The sequence below is a fragment of the Taeniopygia guttata genome, chromosome 2 (assembly GCF_048771995.1).
Source record: "Taeniopygia guttata chromosome 2, bTaeGut7.mat, whole genome shotgun sequence".
Classification (NCBI taxonomy): domain Eukaryota; kingdom Metazoa; phylum Chordata; class Aves; order Passeriformes; family Estrildidae; genus Taeniopygia; species Taeniopygia guttata.
In genome coordinates, this window is record NC_133026.1 from 112353769 (window position 1) to 112375390 (window position 21622).

Sequence of the window (21622 nt, forward strand, 5' to 3'; positions counted from 1 at the left end):
CAGCCCAATTGCAGTAATACTCCTTTCTTTTCAACTACCTGCAATTTTGTACTCCCTACTCCCTGCATCAAGTGATTCATAGCATTCATTCAACCAAGCTGGCTGATCACCACCCTTGTCTCTTTGTCCTTATTTGATCCTACCATAGTGTAAGTAAGGAGAAGTGCTTAAAACAGAAAATCCTTGTTGGTGTTTAAATGCAACAAAGCTGCAGATAATAGCTGTTACTAACAGAGATTTAATTTAAGAACTTGAGACTCATCTACAGAAACTAACAGGCTCAAGATGTTTAGAAAGGAAAAGATGTGTGGATACAGATGTAAAATAATAATCCAGTGCAACATGATTTTTCATCAAGGTAAGGAGTACATAGTGGCTTTAAGTTTATTACGCAAAATGCAACATATATTGTTTGAACCTCAAAATACAATATATTTATGCTTTGAACATCAAAACACCATCTGTCCATGGTAATAAACTTTAAAAGCCAGTAAGCAGCATTCCAGATCAATTAGTATTTCAAATAATTAATTTAGCGTTGCCCAAAAATTCTAAAATACCTGGTATCTTTCTGCAGTTAAAGAGATGAATGAATATAAATTCCAAGCACTTAAACAAAAAAAAGGCACAAAAACTGAATCTGGATTGCCAGTTCTTTGGTAATTGGTTTTGCCTTTTGGTCTTTTTTATTTTCAGTGGAGTTTTTTTGTTTCTTTGGCTTGTTTTGTTTTTTAATACTCAAATGTTTGATTACACTAACACATCATATCCTGGCTTCAGACAAACAACGGTTTAGAACGTGTAAGTGTTACAGAGAAAACCATACTCTAACTTCAAAGAAGTAAAAGACCACTATTGTCATGGAAGCAAAAATAATTTTTAGAAAATCTGCTTTACCTGCTGCTCTGCAGTGAGCGATGTTCTGATGTTCTGCATTTCTTCGTTCTTTCTTTTCTCTTGTTCTTCAAGTTGCTCTAAAAACTTCATTTTTTCTTCCTGAAGCTTCTCCTGAAGTTCAGCAACTAAGTTTGATTCAGCAGATGATTCAGCAGGAGGACTTAAAAGAAAATGTTTAGACTTTAAATGTGAAGTATATACCAAGCCCCACAACACACCAATGTCAGATGTTCATTTTGAAACATTATTTCTAAAATATTTAATAAATACTAATTACAATTAAGCCATTACTAACTTCAATTCTACTTTTTAATCATAAGCATCTCACCAATTCTTGCTCTTGGGCATTCTGTGTTTTTAGAGTAGCATGTTGGCTCTAACTTTGAAGTTTTGTTGTGAGGGAGGACTTTTGTTTATACTTTCACTAATGTAATAGAAAAGTGCCGAAAGTGGTAAAAAGAAGCAACTATCAACTTCACAAAGATACTTATGTCAAAATGCAAAGCCTTCAGAAATATCACATGAGGAAAACAATTCAGCAGCAAATCTGATGCTAGGGAATCCAGATGTAAAATTCAAAACTCTGGACTGCAGAAGCTGGAAGACACCAGTAATCTTCGCAAAGGAAGGAAACCATCAACAGTCACAAAGGCAGGATAATGACCTTAAATAGCTTTGCAACAATGTTACATAGGCCAAATATTTTTCACCACTGAAGCAAAAACTAACTACACTCTTCTGTGTTTTGGCTTGATTTACCAAGAACGCCCCTGAAGAACTTTAGAATAGAGAAATTCCTTTGATGGGCAACAATTGTGAAAAATTGTATTATTTTAAATTTCTATTATTAATTTGTACCAGAATTTAAACCATATTGATATTAAAATTAATCATATTTAAACCCAAAGGTCTTAGTGGAATTAAACCAAAGCAGGAATTATCTGCCCCTCAGATGGATTGCCTGGATACTGTTTGCAAATGACAGCCAAGTAAAGGATATTGCTGTTCTGCAGAGGATGCTAGCACAGTACTGGTTTTTACTCCTCATCACTCTATCAGGCACTAGGTTTAAATATTTAATCTGAAAAGGTCTTGTAAACTACAGCAACAGTGACAATGCCTAACTTTGTTTTCAAGATACCAAAAGCCTGCACTGCTCTAAGATGACAAAGGATGTACTTAACAGTACTGCTACTGTTCTACCACATGGGCATATACTGAATATACAAACTATTATGCAGCAGCTAGCACTCAAAAAGCCCATAAGAAGCTCTAAATAAGAGCTCTGAAAGCAAATTTAAGTTCTCAGAATGGCTAAACAACCTCTGACATTCTAGAAGTCAGAAGTAAAATAAGCAAAGAAAGTCAGGAAACATTGAGGCAAATCTTTTTTGTGCCACTGAGAAAACATTTTTGTGCTTGATTAAATTTCAATTTATTTCTAAATGAAGCCTAGTTAAGAGAAGGAGAGGACATGCACTCTATGAAGCTCCACTTCATATGGTGGTCTGAGAGAAGTGGCTGGACATACTAAGACTGCAAGATATCAAAGCAGTAATTCCATCTTCAAAGCAGTTGGGATTCCTATTCTACTTCTAACATTCTTTAGAGTATTTTATATATATATTTTAACTAACCAGAAAAATGTTTCAAAATGTTTAACAACAAATCATTAAAGATATTGTTGCTTTCTCTACTGTTTTACACTAGTGCAGAAAGAGTAAATGAAACTACAAATGCCTTGCAGTTTTATTATCTTTCTTAATCAAAATTATTTGATTTTCAGACACACCAAACCATGTTAATTTTTATACTGTGGTAATGCATAGATAGCAAACATTTCTTTGTTGCCCCTTAATATTTTTGTTAGTTTTCATCAAAGTTTAAAACCTAAATTCCTGACACCAGTCCAATACTCAGGTCAAATTTAACAATCCCTCTGTCTGTACCTTCTGAATGGCTAATGTAACATTATTCTTGCAGAAAACAAGCATATAGTCATATGCCAAATAAAAATTTCTACTGTTACAAATTAACTCCTAAACAAAGAGTGAGGATAACAAATCAACTTGATTTACTAACAAAACTTGGGGTTTTAGGAATTCAAAAATCAAACAAGTGGCTTTGAAATATTGGGACACATTTACTTAACATACATGCCCTTTGGAGATAAAACAGTATATCGTTATTCTTAGAGAAAAAGAATTAACAGCAGAATAAAGGCATAAAAAGAAGCCTTAGGAGGCAAAATATATTTCAGTGTAACACTAAAAATTAAATTACTTGACAGAACGTGTAACAAACTAACAGCACTTCTTTAGATTGAAGCAGATAATATTTCTTTGAAATACATTATCTGTTTTATCCAGTTTGGATAATACAAACACAGCTGTGATCCCAAGTTCAAATTTAAGTGTAGGTGGATTTTAAGTCTGATGACACAGCTACATCTTTTTCCTGTTGAGTCAAGTTCTTCAAATTTCTACAATGCATTAATACACAGAAAAGAACACATAACTTTTTTCTTCTCGTCACACCATATTTCATTAAGAGAGTATTTCCTTCAGTTAAGAAAGGTTGATCTTGAGTTTCATTATATCCCAATCTTAATTCAAAGAAGCAATATCATCTGATGTGTTTCTTTTTACGCAGACAACCATAGGCACTAACACAACATCACATAATGCTGGATTTGCTTGCATGTGAAAATCCTGAGGCAGCAGACAATCCCAGTGAAGCAGATATTCCCATTTCCCTTGGACTATGCTGCTGGACTCTGCATGACCTCCCCTCTCCTACCTTTTTTTTAACACTACATTGATCCTCAAAATTAAAAGCTAAGTTAAGTCTGTACTCATTTTTTGCAGCATTCTTGCTTTAATGTCAGTTCTGTCTATTTTATTGATCTTTTTCCCATTTCACATACTTGGTATAGCCTAATATCTGGGAAAAAATTCCTCTATGAAGATATTTTACAAGATCTGTTGCATTGATTCACACCACAAGAACATAAATGATAAATGCTAGCATTTAAAAAACCCATTGTTGCTAAGCCTTAGTCACATGGAAAAGTTTTAGAACAACGTAATCTGGGCTGCTGGCAGGCATTACCAACTCATAAGTACGCAAGATAAAATTGAAAGAATAATTCTATGCATTCTAGGCTAGGGAAAAATTTGTTTTTAAAATCTAAAATCTCTGCAGAAATTAACAAAGAAAAATTGTGATGTTCGGATGTTGTTTAAGAATATGTTGCACCCTTTTGTTTCATTATAAAGCTTAAATTGAAGACCCTGAAATAGTTAAGTGGGGTAGCAAAAGTCATTGAAAGTCCATGTGGCCATGGGACAGCTCTCAGTCAATCCTGTATAAATTCCCACACAAGTTTTCATGACACCATTATCACCAACCTGGTGTACAGTTAGCCAGTAAAGAAAGTTATCAAGCTACCTAAAAGCCAGCCACCGCATGGCCCCACAATGCTAGCAGAGCAAGGATGGGGAAAGAGAGACGGGCTGAGACCATCAAAGTCAGAATTTCAAGTAACCTGCTACTGTTGAAACACTCCTCTAACATGACTGAAATATAAAACCTTCACTGATGTCTTGAAATAATCCAGTATAACATGTTTTACAATCCTTGAGATTAACTACAGATATGGGAACACCACTACCTATCAAATGGAAACAATTTAAAATCTGAATATAGAAACCAATACAGATAAACTCTATTACAACAATTTTAGTTACTGCAAAGTGTATAATGAATATACCATATTGATTAAAATACTAGGAAAACACAGTAATTTAATTCTTACAGTACCTCCTATTTACTTGCATCTCAAGTTGCAGTATTTTTTCCAAAAGCCCTTTTTCAGCAGCTTCCCTCTGTAATTCCAACTCTTTACAAGCAGTTTGGACTGCATCCTCTTTTTCACAATTGAGCTTCTGAATGAGCAACTGCCTGTCTTGTTCTTGGTTAGATATTAACAGTTCTTTCTCTTCCTTTAGCTTATGGATAATAGCTTCATATTTTTCCTGCTGCTCACAGAGAGACAATTTTTCTGTTTTTTCCTTCTCTAGGGCAGTCATTTCCAACTCCAACTTACTTTGCAGTTCTGTTATTTGGTCAGAAAGTCTTTTTTCTGCCTCAGCAGTTTTTTGATGAAGAAGCGTTACTTTATTTAATTCAGTTCTAAGCAAATTTGATTCTTCTTCATATCTATTTACTAGCTCAGAAATACACTGATCTTTCTCAATTGTCATCAGAGTCCTTAGTTCTGATAAACCCACTTGATATTCATCACTGCTGATTTGTATTTTATTGTTTAATTTATCTATCTCATTTCTTAAGCTTTCAGTTTCCTTGTCAATCTGACATCTTAAGGTCTCTTGTTGCTGGTTTCTGCTTTCTTCCAAAAGAAGCTTCATTTCATCAGTTTCTGCCTCTTTAAGGGCAAGTTCAACTTCTAGTTTGCACCTCAAATCAGACAGATCTGAAACCTTGAGTTGTAACTCTTCTACTTGTTGCTGTTTCTCTTGCATAACTACCTCATGGGATTCCTGCATTTGTTCAAGTCTATGCTCGTTCTCTTTTTTTAACTTATCCAAACAGTCCTTGTGCTCAGCTAGGACCTTCTCAAATTCCTGTAAATGCCTGGCTTGTAGGTTGCTTTCCAGTTCTTTTAAATGGCTTTGCTCTAAACTCTCAAGTTCTGCCCTCAGGAGTTGTAGTTTCTCATTATTTTCAACGTGAAGTTTTTTCAAGTCCTCAAGTACAATTTCACGTGACTGCCTCAGTTCCTTGATTTCAGAATTTTGTGTCTCCATTTGGCATTCCAATTCAAGTAATTTCTGGTCTTTTTCGTTCTGAAGGCAAACCACAGCTTCTTTCTCATTCTTTACTATTGCAAATTCATCATTCTTATTCTGAAGAACTTCCTCAAGACCTAACAGGTCACCTTTTAACTTTTTGATTTTCTTTTTATTTTCTTCACCATCCTCCAATAATTTATTAATTTTAGTTTCATACTCACTTTTCAAAGACTGTAGTTCATTTTGATGTTTATCATTTAGTGTTTTTTCAAGTGAAAGCTTTACCTTTTCAATTGTATTTACTATTTCTAAAGAAGTACATTTTAAAGAATTAGAAAAGTCACACTGTTCTCTTTGTACAAGTGTTCTGAAATGGCAAAGATCTTCTTTTATACCTCTTAAATGTACCTTTGAGTCTTGAGCAATAACCCTACACTTCTCCACACAAACACTGAGAGAAGCGTTTTCTGCTGAAACATCCTTTACACAAGAACTTGTATCTTGCATACGCCTACTGTCTATTGCATTGATAACTGAAGAATAAAGAGATTCCACCATCATTTCCGGGCTTTGTGGGTCACTTATTACATTAGGAGACACTGGATTTTCTTCTATTACAAATTCATTTACTGCTGACATAAAGTCAGATTCTGGACTCTCTGCCAATGAATCTAAGTCTAATGATCCTTGCTTAAGAGCTTGCTCCAAGTTCGGATGGGCAATAGTTTCAAAATCGAACGTGTGAGCATCAATGCTGTCTGGGGACAATTCTTCTAACGGAGCTGGGGGACACACAGGAGGACAAAGGGGACCCTGAAGACTGAGTGATGGAGGAGTTCTCGAAGAGGTAGCAATTGCAGTTCCTGTAGTACTTTCCATCCTTGGTGTGGTAGCAGATTGTGGCGATGCTTGACTATTTGAGGCCTACAAGTTATAAAACAAGAAATGAACACAAAGTGATAAGCAGAACTGTTGATTAAAAATTAATTCAAAACCACCAGGCAAAACAAGAACTTTAAAATATCAGCCTTATTTATTGCAACAATACATAATACGTATTACTGAAACTTAAGCAAAAATTGTAGAAAATCAAGGAGATCATCCATTAAGTTTCAGAAAAGCATCATTTGTAAACACACAAATACTAAATGTTCAGCAAGCTGAAAATCCTACGTTTAAGCACACCCAACTGTATCTTACCACTCAGAAATAGGCTTTGGTTCCTTACAGCCTACTTATTTCAGTTTTCCCTATAATTTTGTTACTGAAATATTTTTATTCAATTATTGCCAATACTGTTATTAAATACTCCTTTAGTACCTTATGCTATTAACTATCACATACAACAGGGAATATGGAAGCCCTAATGCCAAGGATACATCTATAGATTCTTAAGACAAAAATATAAACCTTAAGCTTCAGCAAGTGCAGAACACATTCCAGTGTAAGCCAAAAAGCAATGTACAGCCTCAGTATCCACCAAGGACGCATTCCTGAAAAAGTTTGTAATAGGATGGATAGCGAAGCAATTTTCCCTAGGAAAATTATAATGAAACACACACAGTTAAAATACATAAGGCAAGTAACTGTGACACACAATTAAGGGGTATGCACAAGATCATCATGATCACAAACTGGAAGAGATGCAAAGTTTTCTGAACATATCAGTGCTCTAAAAGATGTATTCTCTGTAACACCATAGCTTAACTATTACCTTGCTCTTCCATCCTTCATCACTAAGAACTTGTTTGATTTTACTCATGTAAGAAATATGATCACCTTGAAAATAAATAGCTCCTGAAGAAAAACTCATGGGACTTTTCCAGTAGAAAGTTCCCATAAGATGTTCAGTCTCAAAGTGCTGGCAATCTAGTGGTGCTTTTCTTCAAAAAGCCAGCACTGCGTTCAGTTGATAATTCTGTGATCCTGCTCATGCTTCTTTCCCAAACCATCCACACTGCCTCAATACAACTAAAATGCATGTCTGGCGTTCTTTACTGTGTTAGCTATTACCGAAGAAACTTCTGCCATCCATTGAATTCAGCTACTTGATTGGTGACAGTGGAGCTTGGCAATAAATGTTCAGCAACAGTGAAAATCCCTGAAGCGACAGACATTGATCTGCTGCCGTATAAATAGCCGTTCTTTGCTTTGTCCATCTTATACAAATGATTGTTACTCAAAGAGGGACCTTATCCTCTTCTGCACCAAGCAAATGTTCCTTAAAGGAGATACTGCATGTTTAACAATTCTCAGCTGTGATTTAAGAACAACCTATTTCTAGTTTTAATGCTCATCTATTTAGCAAGTTGCACTTGCACCTCAGCTCCCTTAGCTTTTGCATCTTTATTAATCTAAATCATACAATGATTTTTAAATACATTGTAAAAAATCCTTGAGATCATTGCACACAGAATATTGTATTTTTGAAAAGTGAACAGGATGTGGGACAAAAAAATGAAAATAAAATGCTCCTTTTTAAATTATTCTATTAGTCCAGGTTCAAGCATTTGCCTTGGACTTAATTTTAGCTTAGGAAAATAGATGTTGAGAAAACTTAGGAAAATAGATGTTGAAGGTTACTGTGTATGCTGATACATGCCTGGGTTCAAACCACGCTTTAAGTGACAAACATCTACCATTAATATACCAAAGCTTTAACAATAACAAAAACCATCATCACAGATATCAACCACAAACTAAAAAAAGCACTTCAAAGACTTGGAATATGGGCAAGTCTTACAGAAATCCACATGCAAAGGAATGATAGTATCTACTTCTGGTAACCCTGCAGAATTATCCTAGAAGGTAGAGTAAGAATATAGCATAAAGAAGAAAAAGAAATTGTCACTCTGTAGAACAATAATGAACTCTGTTTCCTCATGACCTGGGGCTGTAACACACTACATGCCTCAGCAGTGGCTGCTGTGCGCTGGGAGTCAGTCTAATGAGAGCACCCAATTACTGCTTAGAGAAGAGTTAAATCTCACATTTTGAGTAGCTGAAACTATACGAAGACTTTGCTTACTGAGAAGCCTGTGCCTGCCATCGAGTCTGTTTGCAATCTACAAGCAGCAATGTACACACATGTCATACACCAATTTTTGTAACAACAAAGCAACAGGAGTCAAAAGCAAACAAAAAATAGAGACAGAAGCAGAATTGATTTCCAAGTTGTCAGGTATTGCAAGACTACATGCCTTGCTCTAATTATGTTACATCAAAAAAAAAAGTGAATGGTGCAATTCTCAGGAAGATTACAAGCAGTTTTTCAATTCCCATCTCAACTAGAAGAAAAGGTAGATTTATGATCTGATTTGAAAAGCAAGCTTCTCTTATAAGAATAACTTTTAACACCAAAGGGTTGCATATGCTAATTACCTACTAACCCCTGAGAAGACATCTTAATCATCTTATTCACAAGCACCTTAGCTTTTCCTGGACATCTTTAACGCAATTGCTGACCTGCTTAAACTTTGCATTATGGAAATAAGAGGGCACAGTAACATCTTTGAGGTGATTAAATTACAAAGAATAAGCAGAAGGTCTTAAAAATGAAGACAGATTTCAAAATACTAACAAATTAAATAAATATCCAAAAAAAATGTCATTTAACTACTCCAATGTAATACTAAAGTAAAAGTTATCACTTATGGTCTATGAACTTGAAAGCTGAAATAGGAAGAGTTATGGAGACACTTGAAAACAAATATTCTCAACATCCCCAGTAAATTATTCAATCTCCTCTGACTTGCTCTTTGCTTAGTTGTCTGCAGTCACAACTTTTCCCTCCTGCCTAAAGCAACTATTAAAGGACATTTGCTGTGGCTGATGCAGTAGGATGACCTTCCACTTGACCCAGACAGAATTCAACTGCTGTACCACCAACAACACAGGGAAACTATCCCAGTCAAATTTGAAGAACCAGGCTTCTGCTGCCACTAGTATGGAAAGAGAAATGCTGGTCTCAATTGTGTCTCCTTGGCAAAGTACGAGAGCAATAATATGGGCAACACTCAATGCCTGCACAGTTATTGCCAACTCTGCACCAAGTTGGGACAGTTCACCACCAGAACAAGTGGGTGCATGAAGATGTAGGCATCTTCAGGAAAATTATTAAATGCTTATTCATCCTTCTAATTATTTACTGTGAATTCCCAGCAATACTGAAGATATAAAAAGGAGCATTTTAAAAATTAATTCCGTAATTCTTCACAGGCAAAAGTAGTATAATTTAAAAAAACCACTTCCATATTAGCTGCAGAGCAAAACAACACAGAGAAAGACCTTATGTCTTTAATCAAGTAGTAACAAGAACATTGCCTTTGAAAAGAAAAAATCTCTGACAAATCTGTTTGCTTCAATTCCAAAAAGAGTTCAAATGAATCACTCAAATGACACACAGAGATGGGCATTTTCAAGATGACATCATGAATGGCCCAGCTCTGACTGTGCAATGCAATTTGCTTTAAGGAAAGAGACAATTATCCAAATCTGTCTAAGCACCTGACACTTCTGTGTGAGTGAAGAATCCAAATAAATCAAACAAAAGCAAAAGAAAAGAGAGCATTTTCCTGATTCTGCAAGCATTTTTTTTTCTGTACAACCAGATACTTACAACATTTTTTTCAGATAAGCATGTCTGAAGAAAGAAGGGGAAATGACATAGACTTCACAAATCCAGGCATATTTCCTGCTTGTCTTTCTACTGTTATTATGTGTATTTTGAATTAAAACCTAAATTTCATGTTTTTCTGACACTGCAAGCCTTTGTGAAAAAGTTAATTTATTAGAATAACTGCCAGTATCCTAGTTTCTTATGAGATAAATTTCAGGATTTGGGACTCCATAATGGGAGTGTATGTCTATATTTTAGAGCAAGGTCTGTTGTATGGGCATGTTCAGAAAACAATAAAATTTCACAGAATTTCACTTTTAGCAATTTCAATGGCTATTACAGTGTTCAGGTCCTAATATTCTTATTCTTAAAGGCTGTTTATTTGAAAAACAATCTTCATAAAGAGAAAATAGCTGGGAAATTACTTAAGTAATACACCGTCCCTATATTACAGAACAAAGAGCAGCCAAATTTCATATTTTACACAAATAAAAGATTTCCAATAAATCTCCTGTTCAAATCCCAGACAAATCAAAAGATAGAGACTTCATGTCACTTGTTTAAGCAGGAAATTGCCATTCAAAATTAAACATGCCCATAGCTTTATCTGTTATATAAGATGCTTCCCAGTCAGCCAAGTGCATATAACAATTTACACTGCAGACAATAACATAGCCCCTGGAAAAACCTACTGATTTTCTAGAACAAAAGAAACCCAGTTTGAAGCAGTCAACTTCACAAAAAAATCTTAAGCATTGCTAAATTCACCCAGTTTTTCCCTGAGTGAGGCCACAGTCAGAAGCTAAAAGGAACCTATTGGGTGTATTATGGAATTTAGAGTCTGTGTGCACAGAAGCAAAAGTGATTGGCAGAAACAGAGTTCTAGGGGAAGGAATCTGACAGGCAGAGTGAAACTAGCAAGGGATCTTTTTACCATCTGTTCCTTCTGTATTCAAAGAGAAACCCTGCACAACAACCAACCAAAGCCCTAAAATCTCCTTAAGTACTTGTGCCAAAAGATCTAAGAAACAACACAGAAATCCAGAGAAGTTACAAATTCACTAAATACAAACTAAAGCAATGAAGGCAGAACACAGACATTCTGTAGACAGAAGATTTGAAAGAGACAGAAAACAAAAATATAAAAAGTGCAATTCTACTTCTACAATAGACTCTGTTAAATATTCTGAGAATATTTAGTAGTTTGTGAATAGAAAACTTATGCAGTTAATCTTTTTATCAGGAAAAACAAAGATGCATTCTAAAGTGTTTGATAAAACAATATTATGAAAATATTCTACTGTTTTAAATATAATATTCTCTTTTTTATTAGTATAGAAAAGTAAAAATACCTTTTGCTCATTCAGCAGGTCTGTAATAGTTTGTGACATTTCATCCAAACTCTGTGCTGCCTTGACCAGGTTATGTAGAGCACGTACATGCTGGTGAAGAGGTTCAAAGTCACAAAGTATGGGAACCCTTAAAAACAGTACAGGATTACTTTTTTCAACACTGTTAGTTTAATACTCCAATCTATTAAATTACTATGTGTATATTTCAACAACACTAAGCTTGCCTCTATATGTGGTCAGTACTTTCTTATTTTCATGTATTTTATATGGAAAAAAAGTCTACAAAGACTGCCTGGCATTTTTGTTTAAAATTAAAAACTTGGGCACTTTTAAGGAGTCCATAACAATAAACACAGTGATGAGCAAGCAATTCCAGTCTTCCCTCCCAAGGAAAGCATTTGCCAGTAGCACCTAGAGTTCCAATGACAGTAGCAGAAGTGATTAGATCTCTAATTGAAGCAATTGTGTTTGCAAATGACTGTATTTTGTCTCCAGTTGGATTCTCTCCAATCCAGCTCTTCCTCTGAAGAAGCAATTAATTCTCTACTGTTTTATTATCATGATAGGTAACCTAAATTAAACAACTGATTAATGTGTCGTGATCACATTTCAAGTATGGCAAGATAAGCTGAAAACACGGAGCAAGAGTTCATTTAGACTAACAATATAGTAAAAGCAGATTACACTTCAATGTATTCTGCATTCTCTATTCAATATATAGAGCAAGTGGCATTCAGTGTATTTCTGTAGAATTAAGATTTCAATAATTGCTCAAACACAATTTCAGAAGACTGAAGCACTGTAAGTAAATTAAAACAGCATTTGAATTATGCAGCTGAGAGATTCAGTGCTGACAGAAAAGGACTTTGTGCTGGGTCTCAGTTTTGCTTATTGCTTGCTCTTTACATGTTAAATGAAAACACCAACGAAAGCACTGCTCTCAAGTTTCTTCTGAAGATCAGATCTACCCAAGGTGTGTTACAGCTTTTTCCCACATGAGTTGTAAGTTCACCACTACTCTCTGTATTTTCACTAAATGCAACCCTGAGCCCAGAAACCAGGAGGAATGACATATTCCCACCTCTATTGCCATCAAGTGGAAAGCTATGTCACTACAATTCAAACAAAATAAAACATCTTAAGTCAGCAATTGGTTTTCTGACAATAGCAGGGCAAAATTCTTCCTGAATTCAGTATTTAACTTCTAGGAAGGTTGTAAAATTCTCACAAATTTTAAAAAATCAGGCAAACATTCAAAATAATATCCTACAGTTGCACTTTTTTTCCCACAAAATTGATGAGGAGGGTTAAAAGGGTACATCAGCTATAAAATGACCTACAGCAAATCCACTGTGATGCTGTGATCCACTAAGCTCTCTACACTTGTAAACTCCACCAACACCACCATAGTCAGGAATTCTGAACCAAAAAGAATGCCAGTCCAAAATACAGGTAAATGAAACCAGTGAATTCAACTCCTGCCTTATGCACCAATAACAGGTATTAGCTTGACACTGTTGGCGAACCTGATAGATATCAGTGAAGCATCCTCCTCTTGCATTTACCTTTGTAAATGCAATCCCAACTTTGTGTTACTGTGGTCTCGGGGCTAAAAAAACCAAACCAAAACAAAAAACCCAAACAAACAAAAAACCCCAATAAAACAACTACAAAAAGGAGGAATCAAAGCAAATCTCTAATCTCTAACTGCAGGTCTGTTTTTGGAGGAGGATGGTGATACATGCAACATCTGAATGTGGTCATACTGATAGATCTCCTCCAGCAGAGCTTCTACTCAAAATGATGGATTTTTACTGACAGCAGAGGCACTTAAGAGAATACACTTTTTAGCAAAATCAGTTTAATACAATTGGTGAAAAAGTAGTAATTGAATATAGGAGATCTCTGTGATCTCATGCTGAGAGCTAAAGACATTTACTTTATTTCCTCCAGAATACCACACAGCAAAGAGCAAAAGAAAAAAGTATAAAATCTCATACTGATCTGACAAAACAGTTATGAGTTTATTTCAGTTTAAAACTGATGGCAATTTTTTTTTTGTTTTTTAGCTCTGAGGCAGATCAAAAGAACACCTAAATCCTTTACATCTCAGTACAGAATAGGTATGCTCAAACCATCAGAGCTTGAGTATATATGTATCTGCATTAATTCAGTGAGGACAATTGCTTAAGATTGCTAGTTAGATCAGAAAATATCCTTGTTTGCTCTTTATGGAAAATGACCTAACGGGGTGGAAAACTGATGGGGATGGGATCCCCAAGAAAGCTATTTCTGTAATACACAAAGTGTAAAAAGGTTCCTTACCTGAGTAATGGCTGTACTTCTGAAGGACAGAAAGACTGCAAAAACTGCAAGTCACTCAATGAGATATCTGGAAGCTCACTGTCAAATCTGCGAGGTTTTCGTGTCTGTAAAGAAGATATTTACACATTGCTGTAAAGTATCAGATTACTAAAGAAGGATTAAGAAGAGCTTAATAAATAACACAAAAGTTAGCAGTAAACTGATCTCTTACTCAAAAGATTTTTAATTTTTAAGAAACCATGTCTGGTCCTTTGCCCCTAAAAAAACCCCTTACACTTGTAATGATTAACTATCCATAGTGCTTGGGCAGCAGTAGAATAGAGTACTCCAGTTGGAGGGGATCTACAACGAGCATCTAGTCCAACTTCCTCCCTATTACCAAGCTTCATAAACATTATGGATGTGTTTCAAAGTTAAGGGATAAAGATGGCATAGAAGCTTTATTTATTGTGCTGCTACACATACAAATATTAATTCAGTTCAGATGAATTTGAAACACTGGAGTGAGTAGCATTCTTATTTCCCAAGTATCCTTTAAATTAAAAAAAAAAAATGATGAAAAGGAGAAGCTGAAAAGGTTAAAAATGCAAAGTGAGATGGCAACACTGGAATCAGGGAGTTAGCTTACCTCAGAGTTAACCAAGCTGTATGAAATCAAAGCGAACAGGCAATGCGTAATTACAATGCCCTCATGTTATCAGCCAATTAAGAGGAAAAACTGCTTTTCAACTCATCCAGTGATTACATGGAAAACTTTTACTTGCTTTTATCATCCAACTAATTTTATTGCTCTATTACTCACAAGACAATTAGATGATCAAATTATTTCTCTTGGCTCCTTTTTTCTGATCATTAAGATTTAATTTTTTTTTCCAATACCACAGGATAAAAAAGAACTGCACTCACTGCTAAAAAGGAGAGCTGACATTTCCTCTCCTACTGCACCGTAAGTTACAAACCAATGTTAATATAGGTCACTTGAAATGGCAGAGAACATTAGCTCCAAGCTTCATGTGTCACAGCAATGCAAAAGACATATAGCTTCAATGAATAAAGCCCAGGTTTTTAATATATAAAACTATATAGAAATTAAATAAACCCAAAGATATTAGTACATACACAAAAGGATGGAGGCCAGGAGTCAAGTCCTCTAAACAAACGATTCCTTAGAAAAGACTTCCCTGAAGAAAAAACCCAAACAAACAACTTATTTAAAGGAAGAAATGCAACATCTCAAGAGAAATCAACTGAAATTACTGCAGTTTAATAGCTGAACAACATTTGGAAGCATTACTACTTATATTGATGACTACGTAAAATTGCAAATGACCACAGAACATCAGACAAAACCCACCACTCAAGCACAGCTCCCTTCACATTCACAGGAGTCACTTTTTGCTTAATGTACACAGAGGAAAAACCTCAAGTTATTTTTGAAATTTTCACTGTAATCTTCCTCATCTCCTTTCCAAAAAAATTTGATAAACTTGCACTCAATTTTCTTATTTTAGCTGTTCATTCAGAACACAGGTGGCAGGCTTTGCAGAAAAAGTAACCAAAACTCTTTTAGTAGTATCTTTATTTTTAATTATGATTTTAAAACTTCTGGTGAAGGTCTTTAGACATGGGTCCTAGTTCTTGGATTTTTCTGGAGCAGTACAGAGGAAGTCATAGCAGTAACCCAAATATTCAGTAACGGTTTTAGAAGTGTTATTTAAAAGAACAATAAAGCTCATAAAAGCTCACAAGCCATGTTTAAGTACAAACTGCATTTAAGTGTGATAATGAGAAACCATATCTTTTACAATAATTTCACAGCTTTCACATTATTTTGGATAATCTATATGAAATAGTTAATTGATTTCCTCAATAGAAAAAGATTTTCTTTGCAATAGGACCAGCGTGCACTCCCTATTTAAGTAAAAGAAAATTTTCAGGTCTTGAAATTAGAATATGATGAAAATTATTTTAACTACAAAGACAAGAGATACACTTTAACACAATTCAACTTCACAGAAGATAAAGTACTTACTAAAGAGTTTACCAAAAGATTCCCTTTTTGCCTTTTCAGCTTCATATAGATGTTTCCCGTCTTTTATTAAAGCACCTGCCCACTATGAAAGGGGAAAATACATAGTTACTTGCTAATTTATATGCTGATACAAAGGTTTGGTTTCAAAGTTTTATTTACTTACCTCCCTGTAGTGTTTTATGAACATTTTTCTCCTCACAACTTCAACAACAGCTAAACAGTACATCTGAGGAACAGTGCTGAGAGCCTCTACAACTTTGACCCTTTCTAGGAGCTCTGTCACAAGACGAAGCAGTGCTTGTAGTTTCTCTCCATCTTGGTCAGCATGAAGCATTACAAAACAACACCACCTACAAAAGTAGATTACACTTTAGAAGATCACATCTTGGAAATTTTTTTTTTCATTTAAATTAGATTAGCAACATGTCTGGATGAAATGAACAATGACATCATTTCACATAGCAGGCTAACTGAAAGTACCAAGCTGTTCAGAATTCAGTAGTCACCTTGCAATTTCCTGGTAATTTCTCACAACAGAATATCCGCATCAGTGATCAAAAATGGACATCCATTTGAGTTAAGACATTGATTTTGAATGTCTTGGTAAGACATTCAAGTTATTAGCATAAATAACCTTAGGAGTAGTAATAATGCAACTTTCTCCAGTAGAATTTAAAAAAGCTGATACATCCTGAGGAAAAAATTACTACTTTTTGTCTATATATCTTAAAAATACTTATTGAAAAGCTTTAGCAAGAGGTATTAAAAGTTAGAATGCTGTCAAAGAAGTCCACACAATGTATTCACGCACTACAAGCAACAAATTCTGTAACAAATTCACACATCTCGTAACCACATCCTCAATTCCTTTAATCATACAATTAATATAAAAATTTCAAGCACAGACACCAACATAATTAAACTACAGGATAACTATTGAGAAGGTGATCATTTGGTGTGCTTGAGGACAAACATTACAGCAACTTTGCCACCAGAAAAGACTTAAGGTGGAGGTATATCCCACAAGTAACAGAAAGCATAAAATTGCTTTTATTGACAGAACTGAAGCAAAAGTGAAACAAGAAATACAAACAAGTCAACATCAAGCAATCAGGAATATATACTAACAGAAAGCAATTCGGAATATATACTAACAGAGACACTACAAGATAAGTGCTCTTGACCTTTTAATAGTAATGATTTCCTTAAGACACACATTCCTTAAACAGCCTTGCTGCAAGTGGAAGTATTATAAAGTTGTAAAGTTTTTACTTACTTCAGTCTGACTTGCAGATTATTTGCAAGCTCCTGTTTGGCAGTGGTACATTTCTGTTTAATATCTAACAGTTTTCTGTGATTAGTTAACATAATCATCAGCTGATTTGCATGACTCAAACACAAGTCAGGCAGCACAGAAGGATCTTTCAAGTTCTCAGCTCTCTTCTGATTAGCCAAAAATCCCTAGAGGAAGAGAGACATTTGTTACACAAGCTTTGTGACAATCAAAAAGTGTGAAAGTGATATATCTTCTCTAAGAATCCAGTAATTTTAACAAACTTACTGTAACCATTGAGAAGTATAACAGAATGATACATGGAGAAAGCAAATGCCAGGGTTGCTTTCTTTCCATTCTATAATCCAGTCCAAATCAGTTTTGTTCCATATTTCCCTACCAAACAGCTACCAACACAACTAACAGAACTTCACACAACTAACCAACACCAATGAAAGACCACAAAACTTAATGAGCAGAAGCACAGCTACTAGGATGGAGGGAATGAACCATCACTCTAACTTCTGCTAACAACCTTCTTCCCAACTTCTGGCATTTAAAAGTTTTAACATCAACTTGGAGCATGTTCAGTACTACTGTGGGCTAAATAATTTGTATTTCTTGCATAAAGAAATTCACACATTAAACTAATTCTTCCCAAGAGCCAAGATCAAGAGCCACACATCTTATCTGCATGTAGACTGTCCCCTTACATCATAAGTAAAGGAATAGAAAATTTATAAAAGGAAATGGCAAGGATGAAGGCTGAAGTCTCTGCCAAGTTTCAAAAAGGTACAAATTCTAAATTTACAGTAGCATTTAAATAAGGTGACAAAGTCTCTTTCCAGCTGACTGTAAGGCTTCTCACTCCAGAGTGGGATTCATAAACTTGAGGTAGATTCTTTATTCAAGTGAAAAAGGAAAAAATAGCTAAAAGCACCACTCACAGTATAGGGCAACCGAGCAGAGGGATGGGAAGACTAGCTTAGCCATCACACTGAAGTCACTTAAGTTTAGCACAGGCCTACAATATAAACATCATAAGACTGAGATTTACCACAAATTTGCTTCTAAACTTACTCACTGAATTTACCTGGAGACAGGCTTGACTTTTAAACAATGCTCTCAAAAGTACTGGTTGTATCTACCTTCACATGCTAGACCAAAGAGGCAACAGGGAGCATGGTCCTACACAACCTTCAGCCCAGCACTGCCCTCCTCAAAAGGGGCCTCTAATCCCTCAAAATAGGGAGGCAAGATTGTTCCTTTATTCCTACTAATAATATATCAGTGTGCAAACAGGAGTAATAAACTCATGCCTTTTTTCAGAGTCCCAGCTCCAAGGTCATGGTGAAAATCTGAACATCATCATGTACTGCCAAATAGATTTTTATTTACTTTCAGTAGCAAGCAAGGCATTAAAGGACAATCCTGATTATCAAGATCACTGAAGCTCTTTACAGAAGCTGCATTTAATAAAATAATTTTCATATTATACTGAAGTGTTTGTTAAAAATAGGAGCTACATATTTTATATTTAAAATAGTCTTGAACTAAATTTCTCATCACTTAAAGTGACACTGTCCACTGAAGGCATACTACTTTTTATCCTTACTACAATACTGATGATCAACTATTAACCTATTCCCTGATCCTATATCACTGAGTGATAAATTACCAAGGATTCCATATCTCCCTTCAAAATTAAAATTGATCTACTCAACTCTTACTGAAGTTCTGATTTTCTAGCTATAGCTTTAAACCATGTGAAAACACGACAGCAAAATGTAAAACCCACTAATATTTAAATGTCAAATTATTATGAAAAAGCACCTTATTGACCAACCCCAGTGTCGTATGTCGAAAACTATCTTGCATAAAGACATGCAATTGGTTCATTGTAACTTTAACACCATACACATATCAAAACCCTGACATCTTTCAATGTTGCACACACAACTGTGTATTACCTGAGCAAGTTCTTTTTGTTCATTCACCAGTCTGCTGCAGCTTGCTATCATCTGGTCCAATGCATAGAGTCTATCCTCAAGACCTTTAATAGCCTTCATGTTCTGATTATCTAGTTTGGCGATAGTTTGGCGACATTCTGTCAGAAAGGGCTGGATGATCCTTGGATCAAGCTAAAAAAAGAAATTTATTAGTAGCTGACACACTGAAAGGTGATTTAAGTTAGCTAAATGAGGTTTTTTTAACCTCAACATTTTCCTTTTTTTTTTTTAATCTAATATATGGCTACATCTATCTGTTTCAGAATTCTCAGTAAATGAGTCTATGGAGTCTATATCACAGCATGAATTTTTCTGAAGTATTCCAACCAGACCATCAGAGCAATGTGGATCCTTATAAAGGGAAGGGACATTGGTTGAGGGACAAGATGAGGTACGGGGGAAAGAGGCCTTTTATAGCTAATGGATAGTCTGACCTGTGGCAGAGTCCATTCAGCTGGAATCAAAACCAATTATGAATGTGGCAGAAAGAAGGGTAGTGAGAAAAAGATGAAAGAACCACCAATCTTTTCTCACTATATGAGTGTTTTAACTGGCTACTTAAAAAAGCAAATAATTTCTAAGCAACTGGAAAAAAAAACCCATAGAAAACTAGTATATTTGTCATACTTTTAGCGAGAGGCTTTTTTCCCCTAACAAAAACACATTTTAAAAGTTATTGCATAATATTGCAGAAAAAGAGAAGTATTTGAAACATTAAGAGTCTACCAATGTCCACAGATATTAAGGGTGACTCTTCATATTTCACTATAAGAGTAGAAAATTAGAGTTCTAGAAACAACATAGGTAATTGCTACTTATGAAGGTTAGAGTTTAGTGTAACCCTGAAATATGTTAGTTAAGAACACAGTAAAAAACATTAGGTGATAGCAGAAGATGAACAAATTTGCCCAAATTTATCCAAAATTCTCATGGTAGGCCATCTCTTACAAGAAAATCCAGTGGAAAGGATGCTATTTGTAAGGTCACACTGGCTGTCACAGAACTGGCTTCTTTCATCAACATGCAGGGTTTAAGTCACTTACAGAGCACACAAATCAACCTCCAGCCTCAAAAAAAAAAGCATTAATTTGACTCAATAGTAACATAAAGAAAAGTGTATTTTCCCCTCAACGTATTATTTAACTAGGTTTTCACACACAGAACTTCATTCTGGAAACAACCTTCTGGGAAAGGTAGAGAGGAATCTGGAGAGGAGAAACATTAAAAATTAAGGAACAACTATAAAGAATAGGTCTTCCATTCACTTCAAACATAAAACCAAAGGAAACAAAAAACAAAACAAAAAACCAAAACAAAATGCCAGCCAACCAAAAACTGCATGGGAAATAGGAAAGTACCAAAACCTAGTAGTAGCCCAGAACGCCTTAGAATAAACAATAAGTGCTGTTATTAATGTGACAAAATACATTTTGTCTTTGTATTCTCTGAATACAAAGGTTAATACAAAGGTTAATTTTTTGCATGTGATGTCTTCTGAATCTTGGTCTCAAGTCACTTTTCCATCTTCAAGAAACAGTAACAGAAGTATTTAACCAGATGGATTGTACAGGATCATCTTCACTACTATGCTATTCAGGATTACTCCCTAAGACATCCTGAATGAGTCCACTACAGCATCCAGAAGCGTTTCTTAACAAACAAAATACTAAAGAACAATATGGCGTTTTCTCTTTTTACCTTCTTAAACTAACGATGTTTTATCTCTTTTTACGAAGAATGGCTATTCCTCTCATTATTTTCTTACCTATTTCCTCCATCCACCCTTTTCATCCCATCTTTAACTTAACTGCATCTGTAGGATACATCTCTACTTTCACTGGAAGATAATACTGCTCTTTTCATCTTTTGAAACTATCTTCCATTTCTAGCCTCTTATTTAAATGGCTGCAACAGCACTTAAAAACATCTGGTTAGGTACTACTTACCCAGTGCTTTTACTGCAGCCAAGGTTTCTGCAATCAGAAGAGCCTTTTTGTAGAAACATCTAGAGGCTCCAACCATCAGAAACTTAGCAGCACTCTGTGCAACACACCAATGTCAAGACTACCAGTACCAAATGTATAAACCTCTTATTCTTGTGCTTTAAGCTTTCAGGAAAACCTTACCTGAATTCAGTCTTTGAAATAAGAATAGCAATCACAAACCAGTTGTATGGCTCATATTTCCAAGAAAGAAAGGGCACAGGGAGAATGCAGGCAAAGTTTTATTCTATATTTTTTTTTATATATATTCAAGTGCCACCTCAAATGAACATTAAAAGAAAAATTATGTTACAAGATAT

The 21622-nt window shown here is 35.1% G+C and overlaps 1 protein-coding gene across 3 annotated transcripts in view; it reads right to left on the bottom strand.

Moving 5' to 3' along the window:
- Positions 1-21622, bottom strand: part of RB1CC1 (RB1 inducible coiled-coil 1) — a 64976-nt gene that overhangs the window by 11956 nt on the left and 31398 nt on the right. For all 3 annotated transcript variants that reach the window (XM_030266200.4, XM_012572039.5, XM_041713903.2), the window contains 9 exons: positions 19282-19452; positions 17315-17499; positions 16202-16388; positions 16039-16120; positions 15126-15187; positions 14007-14110; positions 11682-11808; positions 4720-6635; positions 898-1057 (listed from right to left, as the gene is read on the bottom strand). In XM_030266200.4, coding sequence (XP_030122060.4) covers positions 898-1057; positions 4720-6635; positions 11682-11808; positions 14007-14110; positions 15126-15187; positions 16039-16120; positions 16202-16388; positions 17315-17499; positions 19282-19452 — 2994 coding nt within the window. The remainder of the gene's footprint in view (positions 1-897; positions 1058-4719; positions 6636-11681; positions 11809-14006; positions 14111-15125; positions 15188-16038; positions 16121-16201; positions 16389-17314; positions 17500-19281; positions 19453-21622) is intronic.